The 21,092-nt window shown below is 48.3% G+C and overlaps 1 protein-coding gene across 1 annotated transcript; it reads left to right on the top strand.

The window, feature by feature from the left end:
* Positions 1-2,577: 2,577 nt before the first annotated feature.
* Naa60 (N-alpha-acetyltransferase 60, NatF catalytic subunit) lies at positions 2,578-20,499 on the top strand. The gene is made up of 6 exons (XM_076840497.1): positions 2,578-2,666; positions 14,808-14,923; positions 16,075-16,204; positions 18,055-18,151; positions 19,035-19,269; positions 20,253-20,499. Exons 2-6 carry the CDS (start codon positions 14,814-14,816, stop codon positions 20,407-20,409), a joined length of 729 nt encoding a protein of 242 aa, XP_076696612.1. The 5' UTR covers positions 2,578-2,666; positions 14,808-14,813; the 3' UTR covers positions 20,410-20,499.
* Positions 20,500-21,092: the final 593 nt, after the last annotated feature.

Raw genomic sequence — 21,092 nt, 5'->3', positions numbered from 1 at the left:
CCAAGGCCACTCAGTGGGAGAGAGTGGAATATTTTCTTAGTAACAACACATGGTGCCCAAGTTGTCCTGAGGATAATTGAGATCTTGTTTAAACACAAGGCTTGGCACATAGGAAGCCCTGGAGAAATTGTAATCATTTTCTCATTTGAGTTTAAAAAGAGTGTTCTCAAAGTTTGGATGTATATGCCAAGTTCGTCTTATAGTGCAATACACAGAGCCCTGAAAATAACAGAATGTCCTCATTGTGCAATTACCTAGGGCATGCTTCTCAAATTTTAACATGCTTACCATTCTTCACCTGGGGATCCTTTCGAATGCCAGTGCCTGAGCTAAATGCCCTTGGATTCAGTTGATCTGGATGAAGCCTGAGGTTCAGCAGTTTTAACAAATTCTAGGTCAGATTCTGAACCACAGCCCAGGCTGGGGTGCAAGGACCCAGGTCGGGTTTTGCCTCTCCTGTGTAACTGAAGGGGTTTACTACTGTTTCCATGTCCTAGCAAATGGGAGAGTGGAGAGTAGGCAGTTTTCTTTTTCTAACCCACCTTTTTACTTTGAAAATTTCAATATTCCTGAATATCTAAATAACGTAACCACCTATGCACCCTTCACCTAGCTTCACCAGTTAACATTTCAGTAATGGCCTTTTAAGGATGTGACACAGAAGTTGCCTACCTCACTTTCCCTCTTGGTCACCAGTAAAAACTTTAGAACAGAGCCCGCCCTTGCTGCAAAGAAGGCCAAGTATAAGCTTATCTTGACAATGATTTGGCCTGCTGTAAGGAGTGGGATTTTATCACTACAAGAAGATAGTGTGGTGACAGCTCAGTGTGGTGGTACATGCCAATAATCCCAGTAACTGGGGAGACTCGGGGAGGGGGATCTCAAGTCCAAGACCAGCCTCAGCAACTTACAGAGACCCTGTCTCAGAATTTAAAAACAAAAAGGGCTTGGGGTGTAGCTCAGTGGTAAGGAAGTGCCCCTGGGTTCAATCCCCAATATCAAAAAAAAAAAAAAAAAAAAGGAGATATGACAGACAGATTAGAATTCCTTCGGATTTCTTTTCTGAAAGAGGAAGAAGTATGGGACAATGGAATCCAGGGAATACTCTCCTAAACACTGGTTAGATGAATCTTGTAACCAATTGTCTTTTCATATTGGATTCTGAAAAGCTTGCAGTTAAAAGTGCGGCACATGTTTAAAAAGTAGGACTTCATAATGTGCATTTTATTACATGCCCACCCTCATTTTCCCTTTATTTTGCCATATTTGTGTGAATCTTATAATCAATCTTAATTTCTGTAACATGATTAACTAGAAATAATTCAACAATAACACACACTAAATATAATCGGATGCTCAAAATGTCTTAAACGGGTCCAAGCACTAACCACACCTGCTGCTAACAACAGCATATTTGTGGTGCTTAAAATGTAAGTCTACAGAGTTCTAAATAGTAGTATATGGATCTTCATCTGACCAAGTGATTTTCCAGCCTTTTGAAAAAGAATCTTACAGAAACTGTTACAAAAAGAAAACACACAGGGGCTGGGGATGTGGCTCAAGCGGTAGCGCGCTCGCCTGGCATGCGTGCGCCCGGGTTCGATCCTCAGCACCACATACAAACAAAGATGTTGTGTCCGCCGAAAACTAAAAAATAAAATATTAAAAATTCTCTCTTTCTCTCTCCCCCCCCCTCTCTCACTCTCTCTTTAAAAAAAAAGGGGGGGGGGGCTGGGGATGTGGCTCCAGTGGTAGCGCGCTCGCCTGGCATGCGTGCGGCCAGGGTTCGATCCTCAGCACCACGTACAAACAAAGATGTTGTGTCCGCCAAGTACTAAAAAATAATAAAAATTAAAAAAAAAAAAGAAGAAGAAGAAAGAAAAGAAAACAGAGATTGCTATAAGGAGATCAAGATTCCGCTAGCTACTACATGGACAATAGACTCAACTATTCACTCTTGATCTAGTTAAGCCCAGTTACCTTTAAAACTTTAAAATCTTTAGGAACATTTTCCATCTCGAAATGTTTAAAGAATAGTTTTAACTTTTCTAAGTACATTTTTACAGTATTGTGGGCACAAAAGTGTTTGCGATGACTTAAATCTCTTGGATAGTAATTAGATCCTTTGAGGTTATTCGTTTCAACGCCCGGCCGTACGCAGCTTCTTGCTCCATCCTTTGGATATTTGAAGCTCTGTCGTTATTTGAAAGCAAGGTATGCGTTCCCGTAAAGTCTTTGCTCAGCACGTGTCCCCTAACACCAAGCTCTGGGTGAATTCCTCGGCGAACCGCCGCAACCTGAGGCCACCTCCCGTCTGCTACTGGAAGCCACGACTTGCCGGAGGGCGCCAGCGCCGGGCTCCGCCCTACGCGCTTGCGGTTCACCACCGCCGCTCCTCCACCCTGCCGGTTTCTGGGGGACCTGCCCGCTCCCAAGATGGCGGCGCTGGCGTCAGGGGGCGGTGCCGCGCGGGGCGGCTTCCGGGCTGCGGCGCGGCCGGGCGCGGGAGGCGGAAGTGCCGCGGGCCGCCGCCTCCGTCCCGGCTGCGGCCCCTGCCGGTTACATAACTCGTTGCGGGCCCCGCGCGGTCTCAAGTCCGGCTCCCTGAGCCCCCAGGATGCGCTGAGCCCCGCGACGCCCTCAGCTGCCACCGGCTCCCGCCCGAGGTGAGGCGCCGGGCTCTGGCCTGCAATGTGGAAGGGAGGCGGCTGCGGGCCGGGCCTGTAGGAGGCTGGGCTCTGGGGGCCAGCGCGTCCTCGTTGCTCGAGCGTCCAGCCCGCGGGCCGGTTCCAGTGGCGGCGAGAATTTGCGCCGGCCGAGAAGCGGGCGAGGGTTGCGGGTGGCCAGCCGTCGCCTGGGGTCATTTCCGCGCCGGGCCCAGGGCGAGTTGTGGCGGAATTTGAGAACTAAAAAGGCGGTGCGCGGAGTCCCGCCCCCGGGGTCTTGGAGGCGGAGGGTCTGGCCCGCGCGGCCCTCGCCTCTGGGTACTTGTTGCGCAGGGCTGGTTGTTGGCAGACTTGTTGGCCGTCCGGTGGGCTCCTGAAAGCCCAGGGCTCTGCCTTGGTCCCCTCGCGACTTCCCTTCCCAGCCGTAGTTTTAACACTAAGACAAATGCTCGCCTTCCGGGGAGCTTACGGACCGGCCGTGCAGACCCTCCACCACCTCTACAAATTGGGCACTTGCTAGGGAGATGAGGGGATCTGTAGCTTGTGTGGTTTGCCCCCTGACAAAATTGAGGGAAAGCTGTGGGCCTTCTGTGAACCTCCGACAAATAGCTGTGCCCTGCCTGGAGGTGAGACAAGGAGGTATTCTGCAATAAACATGAACTTTGGCTGCTTCCTTGATCTCTGTTCCCTTTGCCAAGTCCTTGAGCTGGGTGAGCTTTTGTGCCACTCTTGTCACTCATTGGTTCTGAAAGAAAAGAGTAACAGCCCAACAGAGTGACACTCCATGATGTACCAAATCCCTGGAGAGGTGGTTTCCTGTTACAGAGATTTTCCCTTCTATCAAAACATCTAAGACATAAAACCCCTAGAAGACGCATATCTGATGGAGGAGGGCAAGTTGTGTGGCTCAAAATGCAAATCTTGTATGACACTGTGAAGTCCAGGGAAGTTGTAGAAGTTCTGTGGTGATATTTCTGACTGGACAGCAAGAGGGTCACCTTCAGTATTGTTGAGTTAAAAGGGGCCTGGAGCAAAAACAGCTGTAAATACTCATGTGTGTGCATACATCAGTGAATTGGCCTAAGCTATAGAAGAGCAGATGGGAAAATCAAGCAGAAGAAAATCAAGGGCTATCTTCCAGACCAATAGATTGATCACAACAGGGAACAGAGGTCTTCATCCTCCTCTTGTAGAATTTTGTACCCATCAGAAATAAGGTGCAAATCAGCCCTCTGAGATTGTGGCATTCATGGACCCCTCCACTGGGCTGTGGTTTGCTGGAATTTCATCTCACAGAGCTAGCAGATGTGCTAGATTTGTGTTGCAAAGTCAGGCATGATCTGGTGTCAACATGCCAACATAAAGCACTGGTTTTTTTGTTTTTTTTTCTTTCTTTTTTTTCTTTTTTTTAAGGTCTGTATGTGTCCTATCTTTAGCCTCTTCCAGTTGTAATTTGAAGTGACTTTATCACCCCGTTTGTTTTAACCACACCCACGCACAGTGTGGGGAGTAACTAAAGATGTGACTTGTCCAAGTTGCTTAGCAACAGCATGCTTCTGACTGGAATGGAAGAAAATTCCTGGATGTCAGGAGATTTGAAAATAAAAGATAGACCTGAAGCAAGACCAGGAAGGGTGCTGGTGTTCATGACCTGGAGGTCACAGTGTGCTGATGACTTGGTGCCTCAGTGTACCTCTTAGCAACATTGTGGCATCTGGCAGCCTCAGAATTGTTTAGATCACATAGATATAGAATCCTTACCTTGCAGTCACAGGACACACATGTAGACAAAATCTTCAGAACAGTTCAGAGCAGTGACTGTCTTTGCTTGACCAAAATGGGCCAGAGGTCCCACTTCTTGGTAACAACTCTCCCCATTGAGTTGAATGTGGCTGCTTATCAGGCATGTCTTCTCTTAAATGGTGACTGCAGATCTACATTTGATATCCATTATTGCCTCATCATCCCCTGCAAGGAACTCACAAAACCCTCACGGTGGTTTTGACACCTGTGTTTCTCCTTTGCAGAAAGCAAGGCTGGGGTGTGGACTCTGTACTGAAGTGTATGTTGCTGGAACTGCTTTCAAGCCACATGCTGGTCTGCAGAGTGAAGCTGAAAATGCTGGCTCTTTTAGGCTAAGTTCAAATGCTGACTGTGATTCAGAAAGGGTTGTATATGCCTTTGGTACTCCAGAGTTGGGCCTCCTTCCCTGCAGTCACTCTTTTCAGCATGGCCTCTGGTAAGAGCTAGCAGAGCAAGCAGTTCAGGGCCTGTCAGGAGCCCAGCAATCACATTGCTGATTTTAAAATGTCCTGTATGTTTGACCCAGACACACACGAAAGAGTTCATACTCTGCTGCGCACAGCATAGTATGTGAAGTGCTTGTGAAGAAGAGGTCTGAATTTGGAACCAAGGCTTTCTGCAGGAAGTGGTTTGGAGTCCAGGTCAATGTCGAGCGGTGGGGCTTAATGCAGCTGGAATGCCCCAGTGTGGAAGCTGGCAGGAGAATGACAGTCACCCTGAGGTAGCCACAGCTCTGAGCCAGGGGAGAGACATCAAATGAGGATCAGCTCCCTCATGTCTCTTTACCTCAGTCAGGATCTATGTGACCAGGAGGAGCCAAACATACCAAAAATGATAGTGAAAGCAATCATGAGTGTGACAGTGTAGATATTTCAAATGTCTCTTCAAATTATAAGGAGAATGACTACTTATTTTGCTCTAAAATAGACTTTCAGTTCTGGCTTTTAAATCTGGTGCCCTTGGAATAGCATGGCATTTGGGGCATTGATGCCAGAAATAAACCTTCTAAACACAGATTCAAAGTTCCAGCAAAGTAAAGATGTGGTCTTGGATAGGGACACGTAACAAATGTTGGAGAAAGTCCTTGTTCCTTTTGCTTTTATAGAAAGACAAAAGAAAGGTATTCTGTCATCTTTAGCAAAGCACATTTAAAAAAATATTCTTCCAGCTCTATTTTTTGTGATATAATTATTGTTATTAAAATCAATGAAGTTCTTCTTTTTTGTTTATTCCTGAAGTAGGATCCATTAGGCAGCAAAGTATTGACATTTGAGCCCGGCTTGAAAATAACTGTTAGAAGAAAGCAATACCATTTTATAAAACAGCAGGTAGGTAGTATTTCCTTAAGTACTGAAAAGGACTCTTCTGGAAAATATTGATGCAGCACTATTTCCATCATTCCCTTGGCATTCGTGGATTGCCCTTAGATACTTTTCCCATGCTTGTTTTTCTGGAAGGTGCTTGTTCTACTGCCCTTGTAACCTGTTTGGGGATGATTCACTCCTGTTTTTTGTAGCATTCAGCACATCTCGCCAGTCAGACATTTGCTGCTCCTCTTTTACCCACAGTTTCAGATTACTTTGCTTACCCTCAGGACACCCCATATAGCCTTTTATTAAAGTCTGCATGCAGAAAAGGGCACTGTCTCCCCAGGCAGCATGACTTAGACATACCTGTGCAGCCTGCAGGCCCCTCACCAGGCAAGACCTTGCCTGTATCAAAACTGTTTTTCTCATACAAACCACAAGAAATCTGTGACTATTATTTTGGGGGATGAGTACAAAATTCTTTATTGTTGCTTATGAATTATTTTTTAAATATTTATTTTTTAGTTGTAGTTGGACACAGTACCTTTATTTCACTTATTTGTTTTTATGTGGTGCTGAGGATCGAACCCAGGGCCTTGCACATGTGAGGCGAGCATTTGACGGCTAAACCACAACCCCAGCCCTTGCTTATGAATTATTAACTTTACTATTAACACAGATTAATTTTACACTTTTTTTTTTTTTTAAGAAAGAGTGAGAGAGAGAGAGAATTTTTTTAATATTTATTTTTTAGTACTTGGCGGACACAGCATCTTTGTTTATACGTGGTGCTGAGGATCAAACCCGGGCCGCACGCATGCCAGGCGAGCGCGCTACCACTTGAGCCACTTCCCCAGCCCAATTTTACACTTTTATACTTTAAAAATGAAAGATTCCATTCTCCAAAAATAAGCCCTTTTGGAAATGGTTGTCTTAAAACGTCAAAATAATTTTTCCAATTGGATTTCGAATAGCCACTAGAGTTGCTCTTCCGAGGTCACAGGAACCCTGCTTGGCCACCCTATCTACAGACTCCTCTACAACTTGCAGTCTTTTTATTTATTTATTTTTATTTGTCAATGGACCTTTATTTTATTCATTTATTTATATGTGGTGCTGAGGATCGAACCCAGTGCCTCACACATGCTAGGCAAGTGCTCTACCACTGAGCCACAACCCCAGCCCCTACAACTTGCAGTCTTGTTGAGAACTTTTATTTATGGCACCAGTATCCCAAGTGCCATGAAAGTCAGTGCTTAGTCTGTCTAGATCAGGGCACAGGGTTTAAAAGTCAGTGCTTAGTCTATTTTAGTATCATAGGTACTAGTTCTACACATAATTTGAAGAGATGCTGTAAAATTTCCCAGTCACTACTAATTTTAAATATCCTATATGACTATTTTAACAAACCATCTAAAAGTATTTATTTGATGATAAAAACAACCCAAGATTGTTGCAGAAAACTAAGAGGGAAATGAGTGATAAGACACAAACATCTGCCATGATTCCAGAGACAAATTCAGACATGAGTTTGAGTTCCTTCTGAATATCATTTTAGTTAGAAAAGTTAACCTCAGCTAACTATAACTGAGGTTATAGCTTAGTTGTAGAGTTCTTGAGTAGCATGCATGAGGCCCTGGGTTTGATTCCTCAACACCCAAAAGGAAAAAGAAAAAAATGATCAGAATCAAATAGTAATTTATGCCAAATCTGACCTAATTTCATATTTAACATGTATTTGATTCTGGAGGATCTTAAATGCAAACCCAGAAATGGAAATATTAAAAAAAGAAAGAAAGGGGGAGAGAGAGAGAGAAAGAAAGAAGGAAAGAAAGAAAGAAAACACAATAACCCCCAGTAGAAATCGCAGCAAAAGAAGCAAAGAGTGATGGGCCCCAGCCCCCTGCACCTTGTTTTCTATGCCAGGAACGTGAAGCTTTCAGGTGACTTAGCCATGGGGTCTGGTTTTGGCTCCACACTTTCTGGCCCCCAGTCTCCCATTCTCTTCCTCCTGGGTCTTGTTCTCTCTGTTCTTCCTCTTTGTCTTTGTCATTCTTCAGTTCTGATGCAGACTGAGGGGGCATCAAAGGTGAATCATCATTCCTCCAATCTGACTTTAGGGCACAGTTTGGCCCTAAACTTCATTAGTGGAGACCCAGAGACTGGGGGATTCAGCTGGTTGGTGAACAGGAAAGCACTGCCAGCCCAGCCAGGCAGATGCACAACATAGGCAGAGGCATCTTCCGCCTGTTGTGACCCTGTGCACTTCAGGTGTGGTATTCAGGAAGGTGTGAGGGGATAGATTTCTTTGTCCCTGTGGGGGAAGAGTTTCCCTTTCCAGATCAGGTGACAGCAGTGTTTGCTGGTCTGCTGTTCACCATGGAACCCTCTAGCCAGAGCAGCAGTTTCTGTACTTAGGTCACAGTACAGGACAGCTCTGCAGCTCCCTGTGGGTGAGATTCCCACTGCCCACAGCTAATTCTCCAGTCCCCAGAGCAGGGCTTGACCTTCAGTAAGTTAATGACCCAGTACACTGGGTCACAGTATGAAGTGGAGGGAATGTTCCACCAGAGGAAGGACTGGGTCTGGACCTGGGACCTCACCAGAACCATGTAGTGCTATTTTTAACAGAGGCATAAAGAACATGGGGCCAAACCTGCAGTTTAAGGGAACAGATCCACGAGGAGTTTTTTGTTTTGTTTTGTTTTTTTGTGATACTGGGGATGAACCCGGCAGCCCTCTACCGGGTTCATCCCCAGTATATGAGCTTATGCTAAGTCCCCCTCTTTTATTTTCATTGTTTATTTTGGGACAGAGTCTTCTGAGTTGCCACAGCTTGCCTCAAACTTTTGATCCTCTTGCCTCAGCCTCCTGAGTGGCTGGGAAGTGTGTGCCACCAGGCCCAACTCCTTGTGGTTTTGATAACCACAAGATAGGATGGAGCAGCTTCCCATCTCCCCTTCTCTAGCCCTTTCCCTTGACCCCTGCTTTTTGTTTGCTGATACCATTCCTTCATTTAGCTGGTCCTAAACAGAATTTTAAACAAACAGAATCCTCTGGTGTCATTAGTTACTGCTTAAAGATGTGTAATGGGGCCGGTATTATGGCTCAATGGTAGAGCACTTGCATAGCATGCGTGAGGCACTGGGTTTGATCCTTGGCACCACATAAAAATAAACAAAATAAAGTCATTGTGTCCATCTACAACTAAAAAAATATTTTAAAAAATGTGTCTCAAATTATATGTGGTCAATATATGGGCTCCCCTGAGAGCATGAAGATTTGAGTAAGAGGCTGCTGTTCAGAAAAAGAGAGGTGGGTGTTTGTTTCTTGTCACCCTGCAAATGACTCATCTTCCTACTACACTGAAGTCTGGAAGAAGCTCAGGCTGCTGTGGAGGCGGCTTGCTCCGCCAGGACAGCTGCTCTCGTGAACACAGGAGCTGTGAATGGTGCCGTTGCCTCCTCCACACTCCGCTTTTAGCCCTTCGCCTGTCTCACTGCTGTGCATGACAGTGTCCTGTGGCTGTCACTGGTGTGTTTTTCCTTTTCTCCTCCATCCGTCCTAAAGGCAAAAGCTTAACATTCACCATTGTGGGGTTTCCCAAGCCAGTGAACCTGTGTCTGCAGAATCTCACATTCCCAGGGGCCTTGTAGTCCAGCTCCTGTTGGTGGAGGAGCTTGTGTATCTTCCTTCATGCTTTGCTTGGGAGGAAACCTGGTGTGCCCAGGGTGAGGGCAAGGACAGTGCTTTGTCATGGAACAAAGGGACATGAGGATCTGAGAAAGAGTGACCAAGAGAAGAGCTGCACAGAGTTTGGGGAGGGATTTTTCTGAGGGGAGGCTGCTGGATCTCAAAGAGGGGCAGCTGGGATGGATTCCCATGAGCCACGTAGAAGTTGGTGAGTCTAAGAAGAGAATGAGGGAGGAAAGCAGGAGGCTGACAGCAGGTCCTGGTATTGAAGGCCAAGGAGGCATCAGGGAGGCCTGTAAAGATGTTTCTTGCACAAGGGTATCTATGGTCCCTTAGAGGGAATTTTGTGCAGCAGTGAAGATTGTAAAATGCAGGATGGGGGCCTGTGTGGATCAGGGAGGAAGGAGACGTAGAGCTGGCTGGGGTCTGTGAAAGTAGCCATCTCATGTCATCATCTCATGTCATCTTCCCGGAAACTTGGAGGAAGGTGGTAGAATCCTCTTAGAGTCACAGGAAAGAAGCTGAAGCACAGAGCTGGAGAGCCATCCTGGGACTCATGGTTGCTGGGATTAGCCTGGGAAGCTGGGACTCTAGATTTCAGCAGGATCTGGAGCACAAGGGGCACAACATAGAAGGCATGTGGAGGGCCAGCCTAGCACTGGCAAAGATGAGCCATGGTAAGAAAGAGATGAGCCATGGTAAGAAAGGTCCATGCTGGCTGTACCCGATGGCTGCTCCAGAGGTTGAGGGTGGAGTCCAGTGCACCTCTCAAGCAGTTAAGAGAGCAGGGTAGGCTTTCAAAATTCTGCTGATTCGTCTGGTAACAGAAGCAGCATCTCTGAAGAAGGGGGTGGCCCCTGTGGACTTGGGGCATCAGGACTGGGCCTGCCAAGGAAAGCAAACTCCAGGAAATAGGGTTGCCCCCACCTTCTTACTCCGGGTGTGAGCGAAGTGCTTCTGTGTCACCAGGAAACCCTTCCTCCCTAAACTAGAACATGCGGGATTCTATGTCCCTCGGATCCTGAATACCCTAGAACTTGGCAGTGATGTGTGGCACAGGATGTGCCTGTGCCTGTGCCTGGGGATGTTGGGGTATCTTGCAGCTCTGTTTCCCTATGTGAGCCAAGCACATGGAAGCCCTGGGAAGTGGTGTTGGTGAGGGGGTGCCCTGCCTGGCTCTGCAAGTGGGGATGGTGACAAGTGGAGGTGCCAGCCTCTTCCTACTGCCACAAGACCTCAGGGAAAAGTGGCCTTCAGTCCTGTGACTGGAGGGATTATTTCAGTATAAAAGGAGTGGGGGGTGGTTTGCAAACAGCCTCACAAAATTGAGGTAGGAGGAGTGAGCAGTGAGGAAACCAGAGCCAGTTGGGTCCAGTTCCCAGCAGGGCGTGTTCTTCATTTGGGTCTTGGAAGATCCTTTGTCTGCCCCTCTTTGGATTGCTTCAGTCACCCATGTCCTGACGACAAAGGGCCAGGACATCCAAGGAGAAAGTCCCCAGCTCATGTTCTGCCTTAAAAAGTCAGGTGAATTTCTGATTCTCCTCTATACTGTCTCTGTGCTTATCATAGAAAATGTATCTCATGTGTCTCAGGCCTTTTTAGGCAAACATACCAGAAGATGGCTCACATGTCTGTGACTTTGGTGCCCCCATCCCCCCAAGCACAGCCATAGTACCCATTCTATTTAGAGGGCCTGAGACAGTGCCAGTCTCCATCTCCCAGGGCCTCTGTGCTGACTTCGCCCTGCTGATCCCTTTGCTGTAGCTGAGTCATTGAGATTCTTGGCTCTGTCTCGTAGTAACCTTAGAGCAGTGGGGCATAAGTATTTGTTGGAAAGTTCCAGATGGGCACATGAGGGTCCCCATAGGTGCCAGCAACAGAATGTTGGTCATGTGAATGGCACATGAAGTCATCTAGGGCTCAAGCCTGGCTCTGCTCTAAGCCTTAGTCACTCACTTAGTCTTTCCAGCATTGGTTGTGCTTCATCACCTGAGAAAAGCCTCTCAGGTGAATGGAATGCATTGTCATAGGCCCAGTGCACTCCTGCGGGCTGCTGTGGGCCTGGAGAGTTCTTTGACCAAGCCCTGTGCCAGGAGATGGCTCAGAGGTGGGTTGGTTGGAACATTCTTTGCCATCTACTGAGGCTTTGGCCCTGCCATTTCTAGGGGCCCCACACTTACCTGGGTTAATTCACAGTTTTGTTTAGCATAGGAACTGGCTACCAACAGCATTGAGAGCCTGGGAGATGGATGTCCCTGCATGGGCAGACAGCATGGCCACCTGAAGCTAACCATGGCCCAGAAGAGAAGCTTCCTGTGTGGTCTCAGCCTGTCCAGATAGAGGTGTTTTGGTGTCTGTTCTCACTTATGTTCATAGGCACAGACCTCCCACAGAGCAGGTTGGGTGGCAACAGTGATCCTCACAGATTCAGGCCCCTGATCCCCAGAAATGGCTTGCCAGACCTGAAAAGAGGACCTGCTTAGTCAAAAGACCTCCTTTAACCAGCTCCATGTTTTCTTCCCATAGTTGTCCCAGGCCAAGGCCAGCCTTCCCACAAAAGGATGTGTGAGGTGGGAGCAGGGTGAGGAGACATGGGGCTGTAGCCCTGCCTCTGGGAGTCTCGGCCTCTAGATCAGCACAGACCCCTGGTCTAAAGGGAGGCTGGTAAACCACAGGCCAGTGGTCCCACATCTCCTCTCATGGCACAGTGTGGCCAGCATCTCCTACCTCATTGCTGCCAGTCAGATCAGACACTGTGATCACAGTGTTCTCCCTCAGTCGAATGTGACTTGTTTTTGTTTTTACACCAAGGCCTCTAAAGAATTGGTCTTTGGAAACGTGGAAGTACTTTTAATAGGAAGGGAGAGTCTACAAAGTTGTGTGTCTCACAGCCTGTTTTTTCTTCAAAGTGGAACTGGGAAGAGCCTTGTCCCAAGAATACTAAGGAAAAAAATGTGTAAATCCCAGGACATAAGAGATTCTAGTTTAGTATGGATTTCTCTCTTTTCTATCAGGCCTCAACAGAAATTTGTGTTTGTTTGTTTGTTTGTGGTGTTGGATTGAACCCAGGGCCTGTGCATGCGAGGCAAGCACTCTACCAACTGAGCTATATCCCCAGCCCTCTCAACAGAATTTTTTAAAAAGCTTTTAAATCATCATTGATGTTTGTATACACAGACAATGTCATGTACCGTAGAGTTCAGCTTGTTTGGACAGGTGTGTATGGAGGTAATCATTACCACCACAATCAGTGTACACTTGTATCCCCCAAGAAGTCATTCCCTGACCCCCAGGACCTTTGTGGTCAGTCCCCTGCCCCAGGCAACCACAGAGATCCAAGCCTTGCTGCTTCTGTTTCCTATGTGTCAGCCTCTCGGTTCTTGAGTTAGGTCTGCCTATGGTCACCCAGGCCATGGCTCTGCTGGTTGGTGTCATTTGCCCATGCACATATTGCTCTTTCTGGGGAGAGCTAAGCAATGATTTCCTGTTCAGAATCAGCTATGTTGTGGAAGCTTAGCTGATAGGACTTCTAGAGTTCTGCCTGGGATGAAATGATGGGTAGGCATCTTGTTCCATCCTTGACTGGGGCCTGCAGGCTGTTGAAGCTGAAGGCGGACTCAGACATAAGCCATGGTCAGGTTGCCAGGCACAGCGACCTTGAGCAGCTGGTATGGCTGAGTGTCCAGGTCCCTTAGCTCTCTGCACAGTGCCTGGACTGAGGCAAGTAATGATAGTCCTTCCCTGACCACATTTATCATGAAAAGTTTCAGATATAGAAAAGTTGCACATATAGGGTGATAGATGCCTGTGGTGTGCCCTGCTACCCACTAGGTTCAAAAGTTGATAGCTTTTTGTCATACTCACTTCATAGGTAAATTTTTTTTTGAGCCATTTAAAACAGATATCATGGTTCTTCACTCCCAAGTATTTCAGCGTTCATCTCCTAGGAAAGATGTTACCTCTCTGCCTTATGGCATGTAAGAAAATTAGTAATAATTTCATAACATTCCCTCCTGACCAGGCTGTTTGTCTCCCCAAAGTGTTGTTTCAACTTTATTTCTCTGGTAAGGCTTTACTTATTACATCTAGTTCTCCTTGTCTCTTCTCATTTACTTTGTATGTTTGACTTTGACTTCCTGAAAAGAATTAATGTGGAATGTCAGACATCTGAGTTTCTTGGATCTCTTTTCTCTTGTTGTTCTGTGCTGAGTGTCATCTGCAACTAGGAAGTTTGGTCTAAAGGCTCCATTGGGTTCAGAACCAGTTTTGGGCAGGAACCCCTGAAGCTTGGACCAAGCTTGAAGCACTGGTCCCAACCCAAGGCCTGAGAGGCAGGGCTGACCTAAGGCTGGGGAGGGCCCTCCGCTGGATGCCTGTCAGCGGGCTTTTACCTCCCTGCCTCTCACGTGCTGGGTCTAACAGTCTGATGGCGACTGGGTTCTGAGATTTCCTTTGGTAGTTTCAAAATAGCGACTTTATGATTCTGTCATTATTTCTACTTTTACTGAATTTTGTTCTTTTGTGATAACTTTTCCTCAAAAAAAGAAATAATAGACTTTAACACAAAAAAGAACTTTTCCTTGGCCATTTAAGGTGAGCTGCACAGTTCCTCCTAGGAAGACAGGATGAATGTGTAACCCTTTCCATTTTGATTACTATTTTTCAACTTGAAAAAGAGGAAACTGTTTTCCCTTTTGTCAGAGCCCAGCTCTTGGCCTCCCTCCCTCACTTGCCTTTTCTTCCTTTCTTCTTTCTTTCCTTCCTTCTTTCCTTCCTTCCTGAGTAAAACAGGCGGCTGCTCAACCACTAGCCTGGGCTGAGTATACTTTCTGGGTTTAAAAGTTGCTAGCAGTTGATTTGAACTCTGGGTGCCTGTGTTTGCTAGATGGAGGAGAAGTTGAGTATGATCCACTGTGGTGCTAGCTAGCACTGCTTGCCTGGGACACCCAGCCATTCCCTGGCCCCAGGGGAATGAGCCCCATATCTGTGTTTGGTTGCTGCCAAGCCATGATTGGAAGAAGTCGGGCTGGCTGGGACTGTTGTGCTGTCTGAAGTTGTGGGACGCAGTCATAAGACATGAAGCCAGGCCACTGTGAGGAGCTGTGGCACCTCAGAACAAAGAAGAAAAACAGCCCACAGACAGCTTGCTAGCTTTTCCTCATCTGCAGAAAGGATGTGACTGTGACACCTGGAGGCTATGTGGGTGTGAGAGAAGACACTCCATCATGGGAAGCCCCAGGTCCCCTCCTGCCTACCTGCCTGCCTGCCTGCCAGGGTCAGTGTACAGAAGAGAACAGGTGAACGAACTGTGAGGTAATGCTGCCTCCTCTCCCTGCAGGTGTGAATGACAGAGGTGGTGCCATCCAGTGCCCTCAGCGAGGTCAGCCTGCGTCTCCTCTGCCACGATGACATAGACACTGTGAAGCACCTGTGTGGTGACTGGTTCCCCATCGAGTAAGTGTTGGGCACCTGTGTCCCAGCTGCAGGATGCAGGGGTGAGGGGAGAACATGGATCCACAAGTGCTGAAACTGGAAGAGGACCCATCAGCCCATGTTGTCACAATGTACAGTTAGGAGCAGGCCTGGAGGGGCCATGGCAGTCCAGAGTTACCAGGTGGGCAGTGGAGCTCAGCCCCTGTGTCTGTCTGCTCCACGGCTCTTCCCACCTCGCCTCCTTCCTCATGTGAAGTTCCCCAAAAGAAATCTGCTCAGAAACTTTAATTACAGATATGTTCAGTGAAGTGCTATATGTAATGCAGAGGTCTCTTCTCACTTGATGGGCCTAAGGCCTCAGGCTCTCAGGAGGTGGAATGATGGTCTGCGCACTGTGAGATAGCAGCACTTCATTCTGACCACAGGGCCAGCTGTGCACCCCTGGAGCTTGGAGGAGCTTGGGTAGTTCTCAGCCCTATGAGGAACTTCTCACTGAATGGTTGGTGTGGCCTTTGCAGAACTGAGTAGGGCAGAACGCCACGCCCCTATATCACGTCCTCCTGCTCTTGGTCTGAAGAATGTGTCCAGTCTAACCTGTTAGGTCTCTCCCATCTTTAAGAAGGAAAACGCATGAATCCCAATGCCTTCCCCCGCCTGACCTGTGCTGGATCTGCCTGACATGACCACATCCTGGGCCTTTGCATGAGGTGTTCTCCATGTTCCCCTGGGGGTGGGGAGTGCATCTTGGCTTTCTTGGTGAGCAGCCCTAAGGATATGTTGCCCTTGAGGTTGTGTTCCCCCCCTCCTGCCCGTCCAGGGAAGTATTGGAAACTCAGAGCCACCCACCTGTGAACTTGGCTCTTCCTCAGATCACTTCCACAAGTTTTCAGTGCCAAATCACCCAGTGTCCTGGGTTACCAAGGGTCCTAAGATCTCAGCTTGCCCAGATGAGAAATAGGCCACCTTGTGCTTCCCTCCATGAATTGCTCCATGGAGGCAATTTTATTGGAGTTTTCTTTCCTTTCTCATATCTTACATCTAGTAAAATCATTTTTACATCAGCAGTTCCCATTCCTGCCTGGAATGTCGGCTGCTTTTTAGAAGAGAGCTGTGACAGGTAGTTAAGTGATGGCCAGAGCCCCACAGGCTCACCTGAGTGTGTCTTTCCCCAGGTACCCAGACTCATGGTATCGTGACATCACATCCAACAAGAAGTTCTTCTCCCTTGCTGCAACCTACAGAGGTGCCATTGTGGGAATGATAGTAGCTGAAATTAAGAGCAGGACCAAAATACATAAAGAGGTACGTCTGTGTGGTGATAGACACGATAGTCACCGGACATGGCTGCAGGGGGCTTGCGATAGAATCGCACGAGTGCACTGTGGCCCTGTGTCTCAGGAGCCTGTGACCTGAGGGTTCAGAGCAGCGCATGAGACTCGTGTCCAGTCGGCTTCTGTGTGTACCTGACATAGGAGTACGTGTGCCTTCACACATGCAGCAAGTAATAAGACCTCAGCAGGCCTAACAAGGACAATCATTTTGAAGCAGGAATGATACATTGAATATCTGCACAGTTGTCATGTGATACAAAAATGTCTGATTTGTGTTGGTGGCAATGCCATAGAAACTGCCAGTCCTACTGTGGTTTGTTCAAGGAAATGCTAAGTTCCAGCTCAAGTCTAGTGAAAGTAAAGATATACCCAACCTCACAGATCCCCCTCAGGCCTCCCTACCTACCTCAGAATGCTGAGCATCTGCAGCACCCTCAGGTTAGCATGCCATGCTCTAAATATAAGCTGTAAGGCCACAGGCACACACCACATTCCACCTGACTGACTTTGATAGATTCTGCTAGTAATTATGGTCATAGTGACCCAATAGTGTTTACCACACTGGTATTTACTCCAAGGAGGGGGAAAGGGGGAAACCTGAGAGCCTGCCTAGCCTGCATGAGGCCCTGGGTTCTATCCCCAGCACCAAACAAAAAGCAAGGAAGGCGACATCTCTTCCTCTTTAAGGAGCCAGGACCACTGATGTCTACCCCATTTCGTGTGTGATTGTTTTAGTGCAGTTGTTTTCATCTGAGAGTAGCTTTTTCTAGCCTAGCTCCTCCTGAGCCTCTTCTTCCATTGTTCAGTGCTAAGATATAGCAGAGAGAGAGCAAGATCAATATTCTTTTGATCTTTCCTCTTCTGTGGGACACTGTCCCACTTTCTCCTACCTTGTTACCTGATTCTCCCTCTTGTAGATTTTTCCTAGGTGCCCCCAGGCCATCAGCCAACTTCCCCAAAAGAGTGACTAGAAATTTCTGGAATGTGTTTGTTTTCCCTCCAGGCAGGCTTGGGGACCATTTTGCTCTTGGACTTCAGGAGGGGAACCTCTACACTCCAGCACTCACATGGGCCTTTCTGAGAGACTGGGTGGGTTCGACCCTGGGGAAGGCAGGGCCACTTAAACACCGTCAGCCAGGGCTTCAAGCAGAGTCTACATCTGCTGGGTTCACTGTGGGTGGGGTGCTGACTCAGAGCAGGGCCCAAGCCTACCCCACCCGACATGATTGGGGAGCAAAAAGGCTGTGTCACCCAGCGTCCATCTTTAAGGAAGCAAACCACACACCTGGCAGGTCCTTCCTGTTCTTTATGAAGTGGAAGAATTAAGAAGCTGTAAGTGGCTGGATTCACCATTGTCCCATGCAGGACTCTGCGTGGAGTTGCTGGTGGAGCCCTGCAATGCTCTTCCTGGCATGGGTAGTGGAAGAGGGCATGTGTTCGCCTGCACACCCTCCTCAGGACCACCAGGGGCATATTTGTCCATCTGTGTCATTGCACCGTATTGAACACCTGCTACACGTCCCTGCTGGACAGGTGTGCCTTTGTACCTGCCGTAAGCTACCTAGTTCTGGCACGAAGCAGCCTCTCATCCTGCAGGAAAGCCCCTCGCGGTGCATCTTCATAGTAGCCGCCCTCTGCCAGGAGGGCCCAAACGCTCTCAGTTCCATGGGCAGGCAGGGTGACTTTCCCTTACCCTCTTTGTTCTTCCCTTCCCACCCATGTGGCTCCAGGTCTCAGGGCCAGGGGAGTGGGCACGTAGACCACGGACAGACTCTGCCATGTACTCTGTGCCTTATCCTGACTCCATCTCTTTCTCTTTAGGATGGAGATATTCTAGCCTCCAACTTCTCTGTTGACACACAAGTTGCGTACATTCTAAGTCTGGGAGTAGTGAAAGAATTCAGGAAGCATGGCATAGGTAAGGGGCAGTGGGCTTATGTTTTGGGCACCCTTCCCCCCCCAATTTTGTCACTTTCCTTGTCCTGATGAATCCAGCTTCTAAATGATCCTCAGTCACCTCCTCCTGCCTATCTTGGGTCAGACCCACATTATCCCTCTTCTCGGCACGTCTCCCACCCCACTGGCCTTCCCCATACTCTTTCCACACATCACAGGCCTTTCCACAGTAGCTTCCTTCCCAAATCTGTCACAATTAGATCAGCATCTGCTCCCAGGTGGCCTCACAATAGACCAACCCTTTTGCCCCTCCTACTACCACACACAACAGCTCTGTCTGTTGGCTAGACGCTCTCTGTTGAGAGCAGAAAACATAAATGAAGAAATAGAACACAGCAACATTCATCAGATGCCATGTCATCAAATTCCCATTCCACTCGGTCACACCAGTGAGCAGCAATCTTCATTTTGAGCTCAGGGCCTCCAGTTTATTCTTATCATCTGAAAGATTGGTGTGCCTCCACTGTCTGTCCAGTCCACAGGAGGGCACCTCCAGGCCACGCAAGTGGCCCACAGTGGTCTGCAGCTCACAAATTCCATCTGGCCATGAGCTTTCACAGTGGGAGGTGACGGGAGGCTGGGATCTGATCTGAGCACAGAGACCTTGGACTCTCACAGAAGTCACAGCCCCATCCTCATTGCCCTTTCTAATTGGCCTGCCATGCCAGGTGTAGTGGCTCACACCTGTAATCCCAGTGACTTGGGAGGCTGAGGCAAGAGGATCATAGGTTCAAGACCAGCCTGGGTCTTGAACCTATGTCTTAGCAAGACCCCCAGCAACTTGGACCATGTCTCAAAATAAAATAACTGCTTTACTATGTGTAACCCTCATCTCCTCTCTTAAGGTTCCCTTTTACTTGAAAGCTTAAAAGATCACATATCAAACACAGCTCAGGACCACTGCAAAGCCATCTACCTGCATGTCCTCACCACCAACAACACAGCGATAAACTTCTACGAAAACAGAGACTTTAGGCAGCATCACTATCTGCCCTATTACTACTCCATCCGAGGGGTCCTCAAAGATGGCTTCACCTATGTCCTCTACATCAATGGCGGCCACCCTCCCTGGACCATCTTATATCCTTTGCTGCTGGGGGAGGACACATGACTTCCTGGCTGGGGGCTGCTGAATCCGTCAGTCAGCTCCATGCTCGCCTTCAGATGATAATCAGGTGTGCTGTGCCTGGGTCTGGTCACGTGAGGAAAGGAGGTCCCCAACTTCAGCCTGGCAGGAGGGATGGATTTTAACCCCTTGGGCCCAAGATCCATCCATCTGCTCCACAATCACTGATGGGCAACCTCCTGTGCTGGGTGTGCTGGGTCAGTAGTGAGCAAAGCAGACCAAAGCCCCTGCCCAGGCAGCCTGTGTTAGCAGGAGAGAAGAATGAGTGAAAAAACTTTTGCTTTCTTTGAACACCTGGGTTCACATTTTCCTCATGGTAGGGGCACAAACCCAGAAGTGTTCCCCACCCCACTGCCTCCTCTAGCTCTTTGTCCAGCCCTGGCAGGAGGAAGACCAGGAGATGCCACAGCAGTTGTGGGGTTGGTGCAGGGGGAGTGGTGTTCAAGTGAGTAAGTCTAGGGTTCATTCACCTCAAAAACAAGCAAACAGGGAAGAGGGAGGTGACCAGAACCAGGGAGGCCACGGAGCTCATGTGAAGTTAGGCCCCTGTGGGCATCCAGGCCTCAATACCGTTGAGCCCCATCTTGAAAGAACAGGGCTCTGTCCCTCCTGTGCTAAGGTTTGGGAGTCTGGGGAAGGATTAGGAACAATTGTCTCCTGATAGACCCCTGCCTCATTCCCTATGTATCACCTTAGAATGGGCATCCTGTCTTCGAGCTAAAGGCTTTGCCCAAAAGGTGCTTTTATCATCATTCTCTACCATTGCTATTATTCAAAGTAGAAGGCTCCTCTATCAAGGCTTTCCAGTGCTCTTCAGTGCTCAGTGAGAGCTTGGACCCCCACAAAGTGCAGTGTTCCGTCTGCATGCCGACTGTGTGTCAGCGTGTGCAGGCAGGCAGGACTGATGGGGAAGTCATTCTTCCTTGACAGAGTCCACGGACTATATCCAGCACCTGGGCTCAGCACTAGCCAACCTGAGCCCTTGCTCCATCCCACATAGGATCTACCGCCAGGCTCATAGCCTTCTCTGCAGCTTCCTACCATGGTCAGGCATCTCCACCAAGGGTGGCATCGAGTACAGCCGCACCATGTGATGCCAGCTGGGTAGCTTCTGCCAGACCGCACCCCTCAGCACCCTGCAGAGCCCACTTTCCTGTCCATCTGATTTTTGCTTTCCTCTGCAAGGAGCTGGCGGCCACCTGCCAGCCCATTGGCCTGCCCCAGCTGCAGGCCCGGTGCTACGCGGGCTCAGGAGCAGAGCGTGCATCTGGTCTCCAACAGGTAGGAGGAGATGGTAGGGCAAAGAGATCCTGGCACATACAACAGCAAAAACGGAAGTCCCTAGACAGGCATGAGTGTTTCCCATCCAACTTAGAAGCTTTGTAAAAGAGAGCAGGAAACCAGAGAGAGATGCCTCAAGCCCCTGACCATAACTTTATCTTTTCACTTCCTGAACTACTTTTTGTTGTTGTTGTTGTTAAAATAATGCAATTAAATGGTTCAAAAATTGAAAAGGTACAAAAAGATCAAGTCCCTCCTATCTGTGTCCCTAGTTGCTCAGCTTCTTTCAAGCAGTGCCCGGTGACCTGTGTCTTGGGTCTGCTTCCAGAAGTTCCACACACCCTCAGCTTTAACACAGCACCACTGCCAGCATCCTGCCTAGTGGCCTTTCCAAGCCAAAGCCCTTCCCAGGGTAAGCACCACATAGGTGAGGCTTCTGCTCAAATGCAGCTGCTCTGATAACCCATGTTGTTTTGAGGCTATACTCAAGGCTCCA

This window comes from Callospermophilus lateralis, chromosome 19 (assembly GCF_048772815.1).
Source record: "Callospermophilus lateralis isolate mCalLat2 chromosome 19, mCalLat2.hap1, whole genome shotgun sequence".
In the NCBI taxonomy this organism is placed as follows: domain Eukaryota; kingdom Metazoa; phylum Chordata; class Mammalia; order Rodentia; family Sciuridae; genus Callospermophilus; species Callospermophilus lateralis.
Note: the sequence above shows the minus strand (reverse complement) of the source record. Positions and strands in the feature narration are given on the sequence as shown.

Coding starts and splice junctions, on each gene's coding strand:
- Naa60 (XM_076840497.1), top strand. CDS start 14,814: ATGACAGAGGTGGTGCCATCCAGTGCCCTCAGCGAGGTCAGCCTGCGT. Junction 16,205..18,054: donor GGACCAAAATACATAAAGAG/GTACGTCTGTGT, acceptor CTTTCTCTTTAG/GATGGAGATATTCTAGCCTC. Junction 18,152..19,034: donor ATTCAGGAAGCATGGCATAG/GTAAGGGGCAGT, acceptor TCCTCTCTTAAG/GTTCCCTTTTACTTGAAAGC.